General features: G+C 40.8%; 1 protein-coding gene across 1 annotated transcript; it reads right to left on the minus strand.

Moving 5' to 3' along the window:
• Positions 1-403: 403 nt before the first annotated feature.
• On the minus strand, positions 404-14,258 carry osbp2a (oxysterol binding protein 2a; the record flags this gene model as incomplete). Its single annotated transcript, XM_083902559.1, has 14 exons — positions 404-546; positions 1,236-1,456; positions 1,543-1,727; positions 2,557-2,652; positions 2,881-2,984; positions 4,534-4,654; positions 4,757-5,002; positions 5,608-5,745; positions 6,187-6,253; positions 6,349-6,469; positions 7,615-7,783; positions 7,923-8,173; positions 11,466-11,671; positions 14,089-14,258. 14 exons carry the CDS (start codon positions 14,256-14,258, stop codon positions 404-406), a joined length of 2,238 nt encoding a protein of 745 aa, XP_083758685.1.
• Between the last annotated feature and the right edge of the window lie 435 nt (positions 14,259-14,693).

The raw sequence follows: 14,693 nt of genomic DNA on the forward strand, positions 1-14,693 counted from the left end.
AGCATGAAGAATGTGCTCCAGCTTTGAGGAGAGCAGGATATCCACACTGCATGTAACAAAATATTTGCAGCGCTGCTTCCTGCTGATTTTATGTCCGACGCAAAAAAGAAAAGGTTGTTGTTGTTTTTCCCATACACACACGCACACAGCAACTCCATTTTCACTGATAAACGAGTTCTCTGCTTAAGCGAAAGTGAAGTGAAGCCATAAATTCTGAAAAGACGAGCTACAACACGACAGAGAGAAAGGGAATTCGTGGCTGGAAATTGTTTTTTTTTTCTTTTGTGCTTCCGATTCTGGGAGTGAGGGCTATTTTCACACTCAAACACACGCACACACACACACACCCTTATACCAGCAGGAACCAGTCAGATGCCGTGGCGTAGGTGGTCATTTCTTTGTCTCAAAAGATGTCAGGACACTGGGACCAGTCCTGTCTTTCTTTAGCCTCCCAGTAGCCTCCCCTGTACGTGTAAGTATGTTCTCCCGTTGTTTCATCGGTCCTCTTCTCAAACCACAGTGGCTGGTAGCCCTCAATGTCTTGACCTAATGAGACACAATGACACGTGTCTCAGACTAAAACAGCACCGGTTTCTTCATACTGTCGAAATACCTCCGTCTTGGTGTGGAAGACCAAAACACTTGTAAGTGCAATCTGAATATGTTCTGAATGAGGATGCACGATATACGCTGATATATTGGGAGTGCTTGGGCTGATAACCGATACCAATATACTGTATATCTCTTGCCTTTTGCCCAGACGTCATTTAGTCTCTTCTGTCGTGAAAATAACATACTATTTTTCAAACATATTTATCAAAATAGCTGGAGGGGACACAAGCATAAAAGTCAAGGCGGTAGCAGCTTATTCAGCCCACTATTGTAGTCATTAGTCATATCGGTGGATCTTTGCCTATATCCAACAATTCATTTTAAAGCCAATATCGGATGATACTGATATCGTGCTGATAATATAGTTCTGAACATGGTGAGAATATGCTGTTTTCAATAATTCATAGTGTTATACTGTATTGATTCTTTGATGTGCTGTATCCATCCATATATAGTCAGTGGTTTTGTGTTGTATTTACACCTCTGTCATGTCTTAATGAACAATTTCTGGAAAAATAATTGCAATATAAACCCAATTTATCTTTTCTTGCTGATACACAGTCCTATGTTTCATGTGTTTTGTAATATACAGACTACGATTTTGGCAGTACACTTGTTCTCACCTTCCTCGAGTGCCTGATGCGATTGCGCCTCCCGCCTTTTCCTGTCCAGCCTCTGCTGCTCCTCCAGCCGCTGCTTCTGGGCATTTGCTTCATCCCACAAGCCAGCCTCCATTAGCCGCTGGTCCGGACGAAGGCGGCTGTCGGTGGGCGCGACGCCCTCCTCTGGCTCATTCAAGGTCAACGCCAGCGAGGAGAAGAAGTGCATGTTCTCTGCGTTATCTCTGGAGGAGTGGAAGATGGAGGAGATAATATGTTCAGGACAGATCACGGGGGTGGGTTGAGATAAACTTTAACGACGATAACATACGGGAGAGGGTATTTCTTCCACAGCAGTTTAGACTGAAGAGTTTGATAAACTGTCTTTTGTTTGCCTTCAGAGCCTCCGCATCCCTGGCTGCTGTCCACTATTCTGGAGCTCTCCATCTTGTCGTCCCATGTTCCTGAGAGGATGTAGCGGCCTGTGCCCTCTCTGTCCTCTACCACTCCTGTCACCTGGAGACACCGGAGAAGACGAGACAATGACAGAAATCAGAGTTACAGCAGCACACAGAGCTTCAGGGTCAGTGTTTATTTTTAGGCTCCTGTTCCTCATTAGCGGATCAATGTGTGCTTTCAAGCTGTTTTTTTTTAACGTTGACGCTGATGGTTTGACAGCACTTTTTCAAGCATAAGACACTTATGATAGAAGTATATGAGGTTATAGATATATTAGTATATAAGTGTTTTAACACTTTAGGCAAGTTCTTGGCAATATCTGCACTCTTAGAAATAAGGGTTCCAAAAGTGTTCTTCTACAAGGGCTTAGGTCATACCTGGATCAGTAGCTATAACACACACCGACGCTACTGTTCAAAAGTTTGGGGTCACTTAGAAATGTCCTTTTTTTCAATGAATATTACATTAAATGAATCAAAAATACACTCTATACATTGTTAATATGGTAAACGACTATTCTAGCTGCAAACGTCTGGATTTAGGTGTATAGAGGCCCATTTCCAGTGTTCTAATGGTACATTGTGTTTGCTGATCGTGTTAGAAGACTATTGGATGATTAGAAAACCCTTGAAAACCCTTGTGCAATGATGTTAGCACAACTGAAAACTGGTTCTGCTGGTTCTTTGAGTTTTGATGGAAAACACAACAAAATATATTGTATAGGTGACTCCAAACTTTTGAACCGTAGTGTATATTTGGCACGGAATCTGCAGCTGGAGACTTTTGCCTTCTGGTGAAGTATAAAGCTGTGATAAATGTGAACAAATACATCCAACAGAAGACAACAGCCGTCTGCCACAGGGTGAAAAGATTGAAAGTGACTTACTTTCCGTGGCACTTCTCTGGAGAAGTAGCTGTAGGGGGAGAATTTGAGACGGCAGGTGTCCTTGGTTGTGTTGTTTACAATTTCAATGTCCCCAGACTGCCGGCAGCAACAGACAGGAAGACGGCAGAAACAGGGACAGATGAACACAGATGGTTACTTGAGTTTTTAAACACACACAAAAGCAAATTACCCAACGTTTTTAGGAGATTCCCGTTATACGTCTTTATTGTGACTGCCCTGAAATAACCACAGCCTCTCACACGCAGTCACAAACAGTTTTTTTTTGTGTTTGTTTTCGTCGGGAATCCCTGTAGAGAAACACACCTGATCAATCCAAAGTTTTCCCACGATAATGTTGTGCACCGTTGACGTCACTTTGCTCCACACATAATGGTTTCCATTCGAGTGGAACTGCAGGTGAATGTTTCCTGCAGCAAAGAGAAAAGACACACACAATCACTGTCGGTGGTGTGCACTTTATGTTTACGTAATTATTACTTGTATGTATTTAATGACGCATTTCATTGCACAGAGTAGTAGAGGTTATTTCAGGCGTGAGAAAGAAATCTCAAGGTGAGACAGAGGGAGAAGAGACGTGGAACAAAAAGCAAATACAGTAATTAGGTGTTTGCCTAGTGACTGCTACGGTGATGACAAAGCATTATTGTTGATTAGACCAATCGGACATTGTGTGTGTGTGTGTGTGTGTGTGTGTGTGTGTGTGTGTGTGTGTGTGTGTAATACCACATGACTCGAGGAGAAAACAACATGTCAGGATCTGTATTAGGTAGACATGGCAGCTCACATGGCAGCTCTTCTACCACTGTAGCTTATCTGCTGCAGGCTTTGACGTGTTGTGTGTTCAGAGCTGCTCTTCTGCATACCTTGGTTGTAAAAATTTATTTCCCTGTATGAATGTGAGAGCTTGTGAGAACATACGATTGTGTGTGGGAAGCTACAGATGAATTGCCCTTCAGGGACCAATGAATACATTTTCTGAATCTGAATCTGAATCTAAAAATCCTAGTGAATCAGCACTGTTTGTCACTAACAACCATATCATGTTCAAATCACCTTTCTCCCGCATTCTAATTCTCAGTTTGATCACGTCTACATGACTAAATGTATAGATTTGTTTGCTTTAACAAAACTGTTCAACATGTGTACCTAATAAAGTGGTTGGTGAGTGTATCCTGTGCACGCTCTGTCTTTCAAAGAATATAAAAATTGTGTTATTTAATAGTAAACTACCTTATTTGGTAACACTTTATAATAAGTACACACTATTAGCATTAGTAAAAGGTGCATTGTGTAATAAATCTAAAGCAACTGGCCATAAAATCCTCCTAATATGTCACAGAGACTCAAGAATAATGTTCATATAAAAAACTGAATTCACCAACAACAACAGTACATACAAAATATTTGCATTTAAAAAAAAATGTTTTGCAGACTGAAAATCATGTTTACGTTTTGAAATCATGTTTTGGCATGTGGCGCCACCTACCGCCTTCTACCAATCATTGCAGTCAGTGGAGTCTCAGCTCATGGACTCTTGGCAGTTACGTTAGAAATCGAACCCTAAAAGACCTCGGTATTTTGAATTTGAATGAAGTAACCGTTTTTGGCCACATTCTTACATGTGGCACCTTTAAGCATTAATGAATATTGAATTGATCATATATAACACATGAATACTCATTAGTATGTAGTTTATAAACAGTTCTCAATGTTTTACTCATGTGCTGAAGTGTTGAGTGATGAGTAAAACATTTATAACTGTGTTTATAAACTACATACTAATGAGTATTCATGCGTTATAAATGATGAAATCAATATTTATTAATGATTAGCTAATGCTAATAGTGTGTACTTGTTATAAAGTGTTACCCATTATTTCCTGTCCTCCCCAGTCCTCCAGTAAAAGTTGAATTGCGACATCAGGGCAAATTAAAACTCAGTGTGTGAAGTTCTTACCTAATGGCATGACAGAGATATATTTCCCTCTAAACTTGCTGTCGATAGTGATGTGCTGCCACAGAGTCCATCCCCTCCGTGACGTCACGTGGTGGGCAGCAGCTGGTGGGTGATGACTGACCTGTGAGTGAATGACACCATAGAGACATGCTGCTTGCATTCATATGTCGCATCACTTCGTGTTGTAAACGCGATGTTGCGGGAGTCGTCGGCGTCACCGCACCTGCTCGGAGATGGAGCGATAGCCGTACTCCCCCAGCCGGTCCAGCTCGTACGTCTCCCCCAGCAGAGGGTTGAAGGGCTTGGCTGTGCGACGCACCGTGGTGGAGTACGAGGACACGGAGAAGGCGGCCACCAGACACATCTGCTCCAGGGGCGAGTCGCAGCGAGCGGCTCGGTCCAGGAGCTCGCTGTATTCCAGATCCTCAGACAGACGCTGCAGCATTGACAGAGGCTCGTTGAAGTTCACCTACAGTCAGACACAGACACGACACAAAACTAGATAGTAAAGTAATAGTAGTAAATAGTCCAGATAATGTAGAATGCATACTGATTTACACTGCCTTCAAAAGTTTGGGGTCACTTAGAAATGTCCTTATTTTTTAAGGAAAATCACTTTTTTTCAATGAATATAACATTAAATGAATCAGAAATACACTCTATACATTGTTAATGTGGAAAATTACTATTCTAGCTGCAAATGTCTGGTTTTTAATGGAATATGTACATAGGTGTATAGAGGCCCATTTCCAGTGTTCTAATGGTACATTGTGTTTGCTAATCGTGTTAGAAGGCTATTGGATGATTAGAAAACCCTTAAAAACCCTTTTGCAATCATGTTAGCACAGCTGAAAACAGTTTTGCTGGTTCTTTGACCAAAGGGCAAAATTATTATTTTGAATAAAAATCATTATTTCTAATCTTGTCAATGTCTTGACTATATTTTCTATTAATTTTTCCAACTCTTTTGATGAATAAAAGTGTGACTTTTAATGGAAAACAATTGAATAGGTGACCCCAAACTTTTGAACGGTAGTGTAATTACTCCAATGAATGAATAAGTTTGGGATTTACAGGCATGGGGATCTTGGACAGGTCTTTGCCAATACAGTTCTTCATGATGCTCCAGAGGTTGAGGGAGTAATTTGGTTTGTCAGGAATACGGCTGCGCCTCGTTCTTCGTAGCTGTATGTGGTTTGTGCCTGAGGTGTCCTGAAAAAATACAACACAGAGCTTTAAAAATACCAGTTCTTATATCTACTTTTTTTAAATATATTTTTTAAAGTTCAATTTGCCAGTTATTATTACTTTAAATTTTTGTTTAACCTATATTTAACTAGATAAAGTGACCATTGAGCTCGAGATCAAGAGGTCAGCAACACACGTCGTAATAAATACAAGTTTAAAAGATGGATTACAAAAAAGGCCATCAATTAAGAATTCCAAATAGTCTGACAATAACAAAGTGCAGTTGTTAAGTTCACAGAAACAATGTCAGACAATCTCGTCTCAAAAAGTCAACCCTCGTTTCTCCAATTCAGTCCAATTTATTAATGGTTTTAAAGTAACAAAAACTGCATTTTATCATATTTAAAAGTTACACACCACAGTTTTAAGTTCACCTTATGAAATATAAGTAAACCAGAGACCTACATTCTCATTGTGAGTCCAGTCAGTGGGCACTCCTCCGCTCATCATACTCTGATTACTCCCCGAGCGCCTGAGAGAAAACAGCAGACTTTAAAAAAACTGAACCCATAATATGTGATATGTGATGCATCATCATCATCATCATCATCATCTTCTTCTTCTCACTTGTGCTGTATTTCACCACGCGCAGTCACGGTTATGAATGCAGGGGATTCCTCCATGGCATCGAAGAACTCTGCGTCATCATTCTCGTCACTCGCGTCCCCTTCCCGAGAACAATCCACACCTACAGCAAGACACAGGTGTAAGTGCACGGGTTACCTGAGCGTCTCTCATTATCAATGTACTGTGTTTAAGATACATGTTTGAATTGATTTTTTTTTTACACTACCGTTCAAAAGTTTGGGGTCACTTAGAAATGTCCTTATTTTTTAAGGAAAACCACTGTTTTTTCAATGAATATAACATTAAATGAATCAGAAATACACTCTATACATTGTTAATGTGGTAAACGACTATTAGCACAGCTGAAAACAGTTTTGCTGGTTCTCTGACGAAAGGGCAAAATGATTATTTGGAATAAAAATCATTATTTCTAATCTTGTCAATGTCTTGACTATATTTCCCACTCATTTTGCAACTCTTTTGATGAATAAAAGTGTGACTTTTAATGGAAAACACAAATAAATTGTATAGGTGACCCCAAACCTTTGGAACAGTAGTGTATTTCTTCATTTTTCATACAGTCAGTATATTGTATGAATGATATATGATGTAGTAAAGCTTTAAGGGAGGGATGACCAAATAACACTTTATTTCACAGTGGTTAGAAGACATTTTAGGGTTATTTATAGCTATGTAAAAAGCTTCCTATTCCTGTGAAGAATGTGTATTTCCGCTTCAGTAAATGTGGTTTAAAATAGCTGCTGAATAGTTGAAAACACTGTAAAACTGAAAAAGGCACTCATGCAAAGGTTCCTCAGTAAATAGCATTTGCGTTTATTTAGAAGCCAGATTTGTGTCTGGATGACCACCAAAATGTAATTGTTGTTGAAGAATTTCTTTCAAATGTTGCTGTAAGTCTATATAACACAGAATGGTTTAGGCCCAAAATACATTTCTGACCTATGAACCATCTCAGACCATTAAAGGTCATCTGGGTCAGGTTTGATCTGTGTTCCCAGAGCCTCCTTCAGTTTTTATCAAGTGTTTTTATTGTGTTTTCTTATGCCTTTTATTATATCTTGAATGCTGCTGCTGTATTTCTTTTCATTGTAAAAATGCCTTGTTGTTGAAATGTGCTATATAAATGCCTTGGACCATAACTGGCATCCCCAAAAATTGCATTTAAACCTGTCTTTGTGATTTGTTTTGTTGTTTGAGTAATGCTGCACACACACACACAATCTGTTTACCAGATAATACTCTGACCTGCGTATGAGGCGGGGTTCTCTCTCCACGCCCTCTCTAAGCTGTTGTGCTGTTTGGCTAACTGTTCGATGGTCTCCTCCAGATGGTGACGCTGTTCTCGCTCATGCTGCAGGGCCTTCTGCCACCTCCGGCTGTGAGATTCGGCGACGTCCAGAAAGTCACGACAAGCCTGACGAGTGTAAAAAAACGCACGGCGGTCGTTTAAATATGCAAGGCAGAGCCTTCGGGGACTCTTTTTTTTTTTTTTTTGCTTTTGATCAGTCTACCACACTGACTTCAAGCTTTGACTTGCGCTGCGTGAAACTCACATTGATCATAGCATTGGAGGTGATGCGGAACAGCGTGGCTCGCTCGTTAACTGCCTTCACTTTGTCTGTGTTGTCAGCGGACCCACGCAGTTCCTCGAGTTCACTGAGGGAACGCTGCAGAGCGGCGCCGTGCTTGCCGATCAGCTCATTACAGGTGCTCAGGTCTTCTAGCTTGCTGGCCAGAGTCTTGAGCACCCCTTGGGTTAGGGCCCGGTCCTCCTGAGGTACAGGGCCTTCATCTCCTGAGTCATCTTCACACACAAACACATCAGAATTAGTATGTAAAAGAGAAACTGTGGCTGTCGTAATATGGTGAAACGATTCACTGCAGTGAAAGTGTTAGTGCGTGAACGGATGGAGGAAGAAAAGACTTCGCACCCCTGAATCGCCCCTCCATACGATCAGAAAGCTGTGAATGAACACTGTTGCCTTGGAAACGGAGTCCTATGCAATCAGGAGGCTCGGCTATTTTTAGAAGAAGAGGGAGGAAAAAAAAGAGATGACGCACTACCCTCTTCCTCCCCTCGTTCTCTCCTTCTACCCCTTATTGGCGTGAGTGTGAGCCATCAGACGGAGGAGACCAGGGGACTTCAAATAAAATTAACTACACTATTAAACACTATAAGTTAAAGTTGTCTCCCACTGCACTATCAATAGCTTTTTTTTCACCTTGACATCAAATGAAAAGTGCAGCTTTTTCCCTTTTACACACAGCTCTGAGACCTTGACTAGACCCCGACGCTTAAAATAGTGCTCGAGTGTTTAATAGGTGTTTGTAATAATAGAGCTGTGGTGGCCTGGAGGCTGTAATACGGCCTGCAATAAGTATACAAATGAGATCATGCCTGGTTCCATACTGAAGTCACTTCTCAACCAAAAATAATACATCAGACAACTGCCTGAGTCACAAAAAATGTGACTTTTCTGGGTCAAAACAAACAAACAAAGAGATTGTTTTTTTTGCGAAAAAGTGTGTTGACTGAATCTAGGCCAACGTCTGCAAAGAGAGACACAAACTCCTCCACTTTATTAAGAGGGGGGGGGAGAGAGAGAAATAAAAACAATTAGGTCAAACTGGATTTCCAAAGTCTCAGGAGGAGAAGCTTAAAAATTAGCGGGCGATAAATCCTTTTTCTCGTCTGAAATGGTTTCATGACCCAAATACAACAGAGAGAACAAGGATGTCGCTGAACTTAGTGCTTAAGATGCTCCGGTTGTGAATCTGTATGAAGCATATTAAATGGGCGTAATATTAGTAATAATAATAATGATAACGTGTGCACTTCACACACATGGCACCGCCGATGAGCTTCTGAGGAGACAAACCGGTGACTCATGGTTGAATCACAGACAACACACCCACAGGTGGTGGAGAGAGCGTCAACGTGGACACAGCGTGGGAAGAAGAGACTTGTGGACGTGGAGAATGTGAGCTAATCGAGCAACGGCAGAGCGACCGTCATGAGGTCCGTGTCGCTGCTTTTCATTGCTGTTAATGAATTCAAATGTTTAAATAAAGAGACATTTGAGTCTGTACGTGCAAATCAATAGAAACACAAGTTATTCTGTGTGAAGGGTTGAAAGAGATTTGTAATATTAAAGATTTAAAGGAGATTTAGTTCATGCTAACACACACACAAATACTTGTTTTTATGTCTAAGTGAGCACACACCACAGACATAATGCATTCCCTTGCCCCTTTCCCTAACCTTGACCATCACAACTAAGTGCCTAACATTAACCTTTAATCTTACCCTAACCTAAACCCAATTCTAACTCTAACTCTAAAACCCTGAATACGCACTTTGGAGTTGAAAAAGGTCAAAATGTCCTCACAAAGATAGATTTGTGTGGGTTTTTTTAGACCTCACAAAGTTATAAATACAAGTACACACACACAGTCTGGTTTCCATGACTTCAGAGGACACTAGATTAACTTACAGTCATTTTGTGGAGACTAACTCTAACCTTAACCTCATCCTAACCTTTAAAAGATGTCTTCACCTTCCAGTGTAGTAATTAACATTATAGGGACTTGATGTGTGTCCCCATAAGGAAGACGAGTCCCCATAATGTGACTGTGTAAACAGATGTAGGTCCCCTCAACATGAGTAATACCTGGACCACACACACACACACACACAAATGCAATTTCTAAACCCATAGGAAAGAATAATCTTCTAAATGGGCTCGGCTCTTTAAAGCCTGGTTTAGTGTTGTCGCTGCAATCACTGAGTCTTTGGTCACACAACAGTAAACACACATCACACACATTAGTCATGGGCTCCTTATGCTTAACACTGATTTACATCACGCAGGTGCAAATCCTTTACTCATTCGTGACGTCGTCAGCACACGCTAACACACCCCCCTTTAATGGTGATTTCCTCTAGTATCTGGATTTAATGTCATCAAAATGTGGATTTAAATCAAATTCAAGTGTAAACTATTGCTATGCTGGGTTAGGGTTATTTTTCATTCAAAAATGATATCCTGTGACAAATCCCATGCATGCAAAACTTAAGTATCTCAAGTACCAATGCACATATTATTATAATAATACATGCAGGCAAACATAAAAAGCACACACACACTCTGCCTCTGTTACATTCAGTCTGAAGAACAATAATAATAAGCGTGTTACTTACAAGGTGACACTCACAGAAACGGCTGCACTCATGTCTCCCTATTGTCCAGAGTGTGTAGTGAAAAAAATATTTTTAATGAAATTCTCACGTCCTCTCCCTCTCTCTCTCTCTTTTTGACTCCTCCTGCTACCAGGATAGAGGGAGGCGTCTAAAGGAAGGTCATTTCATTCAACATTCACTGTCGTCATGGAGGAGATGGAGGGAGACAGGGAGGGAAGCAGGGAGGGAGATAGGGAGACAGTGAGGAAGACATGGAGGGAGGGAGATAGGAGTGGCTGCATTTGTGCAAAACAGAAGAAAGAGTTTTAAAACCATCTAATTTTATCAAGATTATTGTTTACAAACAATCATAATATTATATTATATTATGTTCTATTATATTATATTTCTGTATTGTATTTTATTACGTAATATCACATTACATTGCATTATATTATATCACATCATATTATGTATATTATTCATTGGCAAAGGTGAATATGTTAAAAAGAACGACATTTGAAGGGAAAAAATTCCATGACATGATAACAATTATTCACTTCTAAAGCAACACTGCCCTCTAGTGGCTCTTGATCGCACAAAGGCTGCAAACATTTTTTATTTATCTATTGTTTATGTTTTAAATAAATAAATAAAAGCATTCCCATAAGCTGGAGCCCATTGCAGGAGCCTGAATTCAGTTTGAAGTTTTTATATTGTGCGATATTATTATTCGCTGAAAGGAACAATTACTTCAAACTGTTCCGTCCTATAAAGGCTGCTAGTGTGAGGAGATGCATGGGATCTTTGGACAAGAAAAAAACTCTTATCATAATAAGCCATTCATAATTAGCTTATTTATGATAAATAAATAAATAAATAAATAAATGAATGTGCTTGTATTTGTCCCTCTCACCTGAGTGATGCATCAGGAGTGTGGCGTTGGCCTTGGCCTGCTGCAGAGCCGTGACCCAGAGCTGACACTCCGCCTCTGACGTGGCCTTCAGGTGGTAGTGTCGCCCCCCGTTGGTCAACACCAAGTGGCAGGTGTCCCCCACCTCGATGTGCGCTGTGGCCAGTGGGATCGTGCCCCGGCAAGTGTGTGCCATCTCCGCCTGAGTCCTACAGGGGAAACCCAGTGCACTCTCTGAGTCAACAATACTCGTGGCAAACGTAAAAGTTTAAAGGGGTCATATTATACCCTATTTCTCCAAGTTAACCTAGTTCCCTGGTGTCCTAATGAACATGCCTGTGAAAAAAGTAAAACAGAACTTAAGGGACAGGAAATGACATCAGCCACAGAGGCTACTGGGAGCTAACAGCAGTTAGCATTTGGAAAAGTGATCATTTGCAGGCTCGAGCAGGCACAAATATAAGGATTTGATAAGGATTTGAATGATTAAGCCACCCAGAGCCGTTAGCTATGGGCAGGTTCCAATGGGCTTTAGTCGTATACAGTATGCACTGTGCACAGCCAGGTTACATTTCCATCCACATATATCCAAGCCTCTCTGGGATCAACCACACATACAAGGTTGTGAAGGCCGATTTATAGATTTAACAGTAATATAACAGTCAAAACATTGCTAGATATTTTCTATCTACCTTCTAGACAACAATTAACTACTCCCACTATTCACTGCAACAAGGAAATCTGGATTAAGTTGGAATTTTCAAAATGATGGCATCGTTTCAGGAGGTTCCGTGCGGACTGAGATATTTCCTGAAACGATGCCGACTCAAAAACTCTGTAGTACTTATGCCTGGGCTGTAAGTGGCGCTGTAACGTTACACCGAAAATAGAGAAGAAGACGTTGTAAACATTAAAGATAAACAATAACGGAAACAGAGACAGAATGAACCAGGCCAGAGGACAGAAAGGGAAATAATGTCTGTTTGTTTATGTTTCATGTCGTTTGCGTGTACATATTTAGCAACTTTATAAAACGACAACTTTTTTTCCCATCACTTTTGTCTCCAGGATCAAGCTTTTTTGTTTTTTCACTTGAGTTTTTGACACTCCTGTAGAAGAGGCAGATGTTCACGTCAGTGAGGTACTGCACCTGTCTCCATCTTTGATAACAAGAGGTGATTTGGGGTCAAAGCTTCGAGGTCATACAGGTCGTTTATTTGTGTCTACAGGGATTCATCATTAATAGTCTGATCTTTCATGCAGCTTTTAGAAGTTTTCTCACTGTCCCAATTTGCCTTTCCCAGACACCACCAAAATGTGAACCTGCCGGAAGATTAATGATCCACTCTACTTCCTTTTGACGAATTGTGTCTTTATTCGTATTTTGTTTTGATTCATGGAGTCAAAATTGGTCCCATTGTCTGACCGAGCAGCTGACCTCTACTGCACCTAAACCTCCTGATTCCTGTGGTCCAGCATGTGACTATAACTCCGAATCTCTTCACGAATGAGCGTCCTCTTTTAGCCAAAAATGGTCCAAAGTAGTCCGTGCCAACATGTGCGAACGATGGTTTGTCTGGCTGAAGTCGGCCATTTTTTTTGTTCCCCTCACTCTGGCTCTGACCTTTCTGCAGATGACGCATCTTGACAGAAATCTCCTTATAGTGGAATTTGCAGTGGGGATCCAGAAACTGAGACTTCAATTCAGAATGTCAGTATCTCAGTTAAGTAATGTACTCAGTGATGTACTTTCAGTATCAGAGTAGTGAGGTGAGGATCTTTAGGTATGATAACCAGGTGCATCATGGCTTCTACTGGCATACAGGATTTGCTGAGCCGGCCTCAAACTCTTAACAATCCATCTTGGAATAGTGGATCCAATTTAAACAGAGGGCTGCTTCTCTTTATGGTATAGTTGCTCCCTTTTCAAACTTGATACCTCAGAGCCTTGAAACCTTTGTATTTTATTTTAATTCCAATATTTCTAATGCCTACATTGTCTAATTCAAATGTTTTTAATGTAATGAAGAAATTCTAATTCTGTCCTTTAATAGATTTGTATACGATACTTTATAGTGAAGTCAAGTCAAATTTATTTCGAGAGCACATTTTTAAAAACAAATAAGGTTGACCGAAGTGCTTCAGTTAAGAGTTAAAGGCAAAAAACTATCAAGTTAAATAGTGACATATATAAGATAGTAAAGTGTCTGATTTAACTATTCTTATCCTGACGTTAAGGCCAAAGAGAAGAAAAAGTGATTTAAAATGTTCAGTGGTGGAGACAGATTTCATTTCCATGTGTTACTCCATGTTTAAATAAATGCCCCAGGGTTTTTTAGTCTGGATTTTGGCACATCTAAAATCAGACCTCTGAGCTCAGGATGGGGTGTGAAGAAGAAGAAGAAGAAGGAGGAGTTTAGAGCCATTAAGAGAAACCATTAAGAGCTTTAAAAAACAACAACAGCAATAACATGTTAAAATCAACCCCAAAACGAGTATAAATGAACCCAAACAGCCTGAGAATGTGTTTCAGTCCTACACTTAAGAAAGTAAAACTCCAGTCCTGTGGATAACACTTATTATATACATATGTATATAAACTGATATGTACTGAGTGTAGGTTTACCTGTAGTAGGAGAGAAGGCCGTTACTGAGGACGAACCAGCGCCTCTGGTAACCCTTCAGGTAGTTGGTCCATTTAAAGAGCCAGCCCTTGTGTGTGTCCAGCAGCAGACACGTCGGCAGGTGGAGTCCCGGCAGAGTCGGGGACGGTAAACTCCTCACGAGCTCGTTCATCTGACCCCGTTTTCAGGAGGAGGAAGAAGAAGAAGAGGAAGAAGAGGAGGAAGAGGACTGTGTGGACTCTGTGTCTCTGCAGCACACACTGCAGCAGCAGCAGCAGATCCTGTTTCACTGTCTCACTCTCAGATTGTTTTAAATGTCTGTCGCGTGACACAAGCGAGCGCGAGGCAACGCGACACGAGAGGACGTGAAACTACTGCTGCTGCTGCTGCTGCTGCTGCATCTGTCTGATAAATAATGTGATAATGATAATAACACGAGGTGTGGAGGGAGAGAGAGAGACAGAGAGACAGAGAGAGAGAGCATCATCATCATGACGTCTCTCCCACATGAGGTTAGCAGCATGTGCGTGCAGCTCTCTCTCTCTCTTTGAGTGTGTGTGTGTGTGTACAGTAGGGACGGAACGTACCACTTTTTTGTGACCGATAC

Source organism: Microchirus variegatus, assembly GCF_963457635.1.
Source record: "Microchirus variegatus genome assembly, chromosome: 16".
NCBI classification, from domain to species: Eukaryota; Metazoa; Chordata; class Actinopteri; order Pleuronectiformes; family Soleidae; genus Microchirus; species Microchirus variegatus.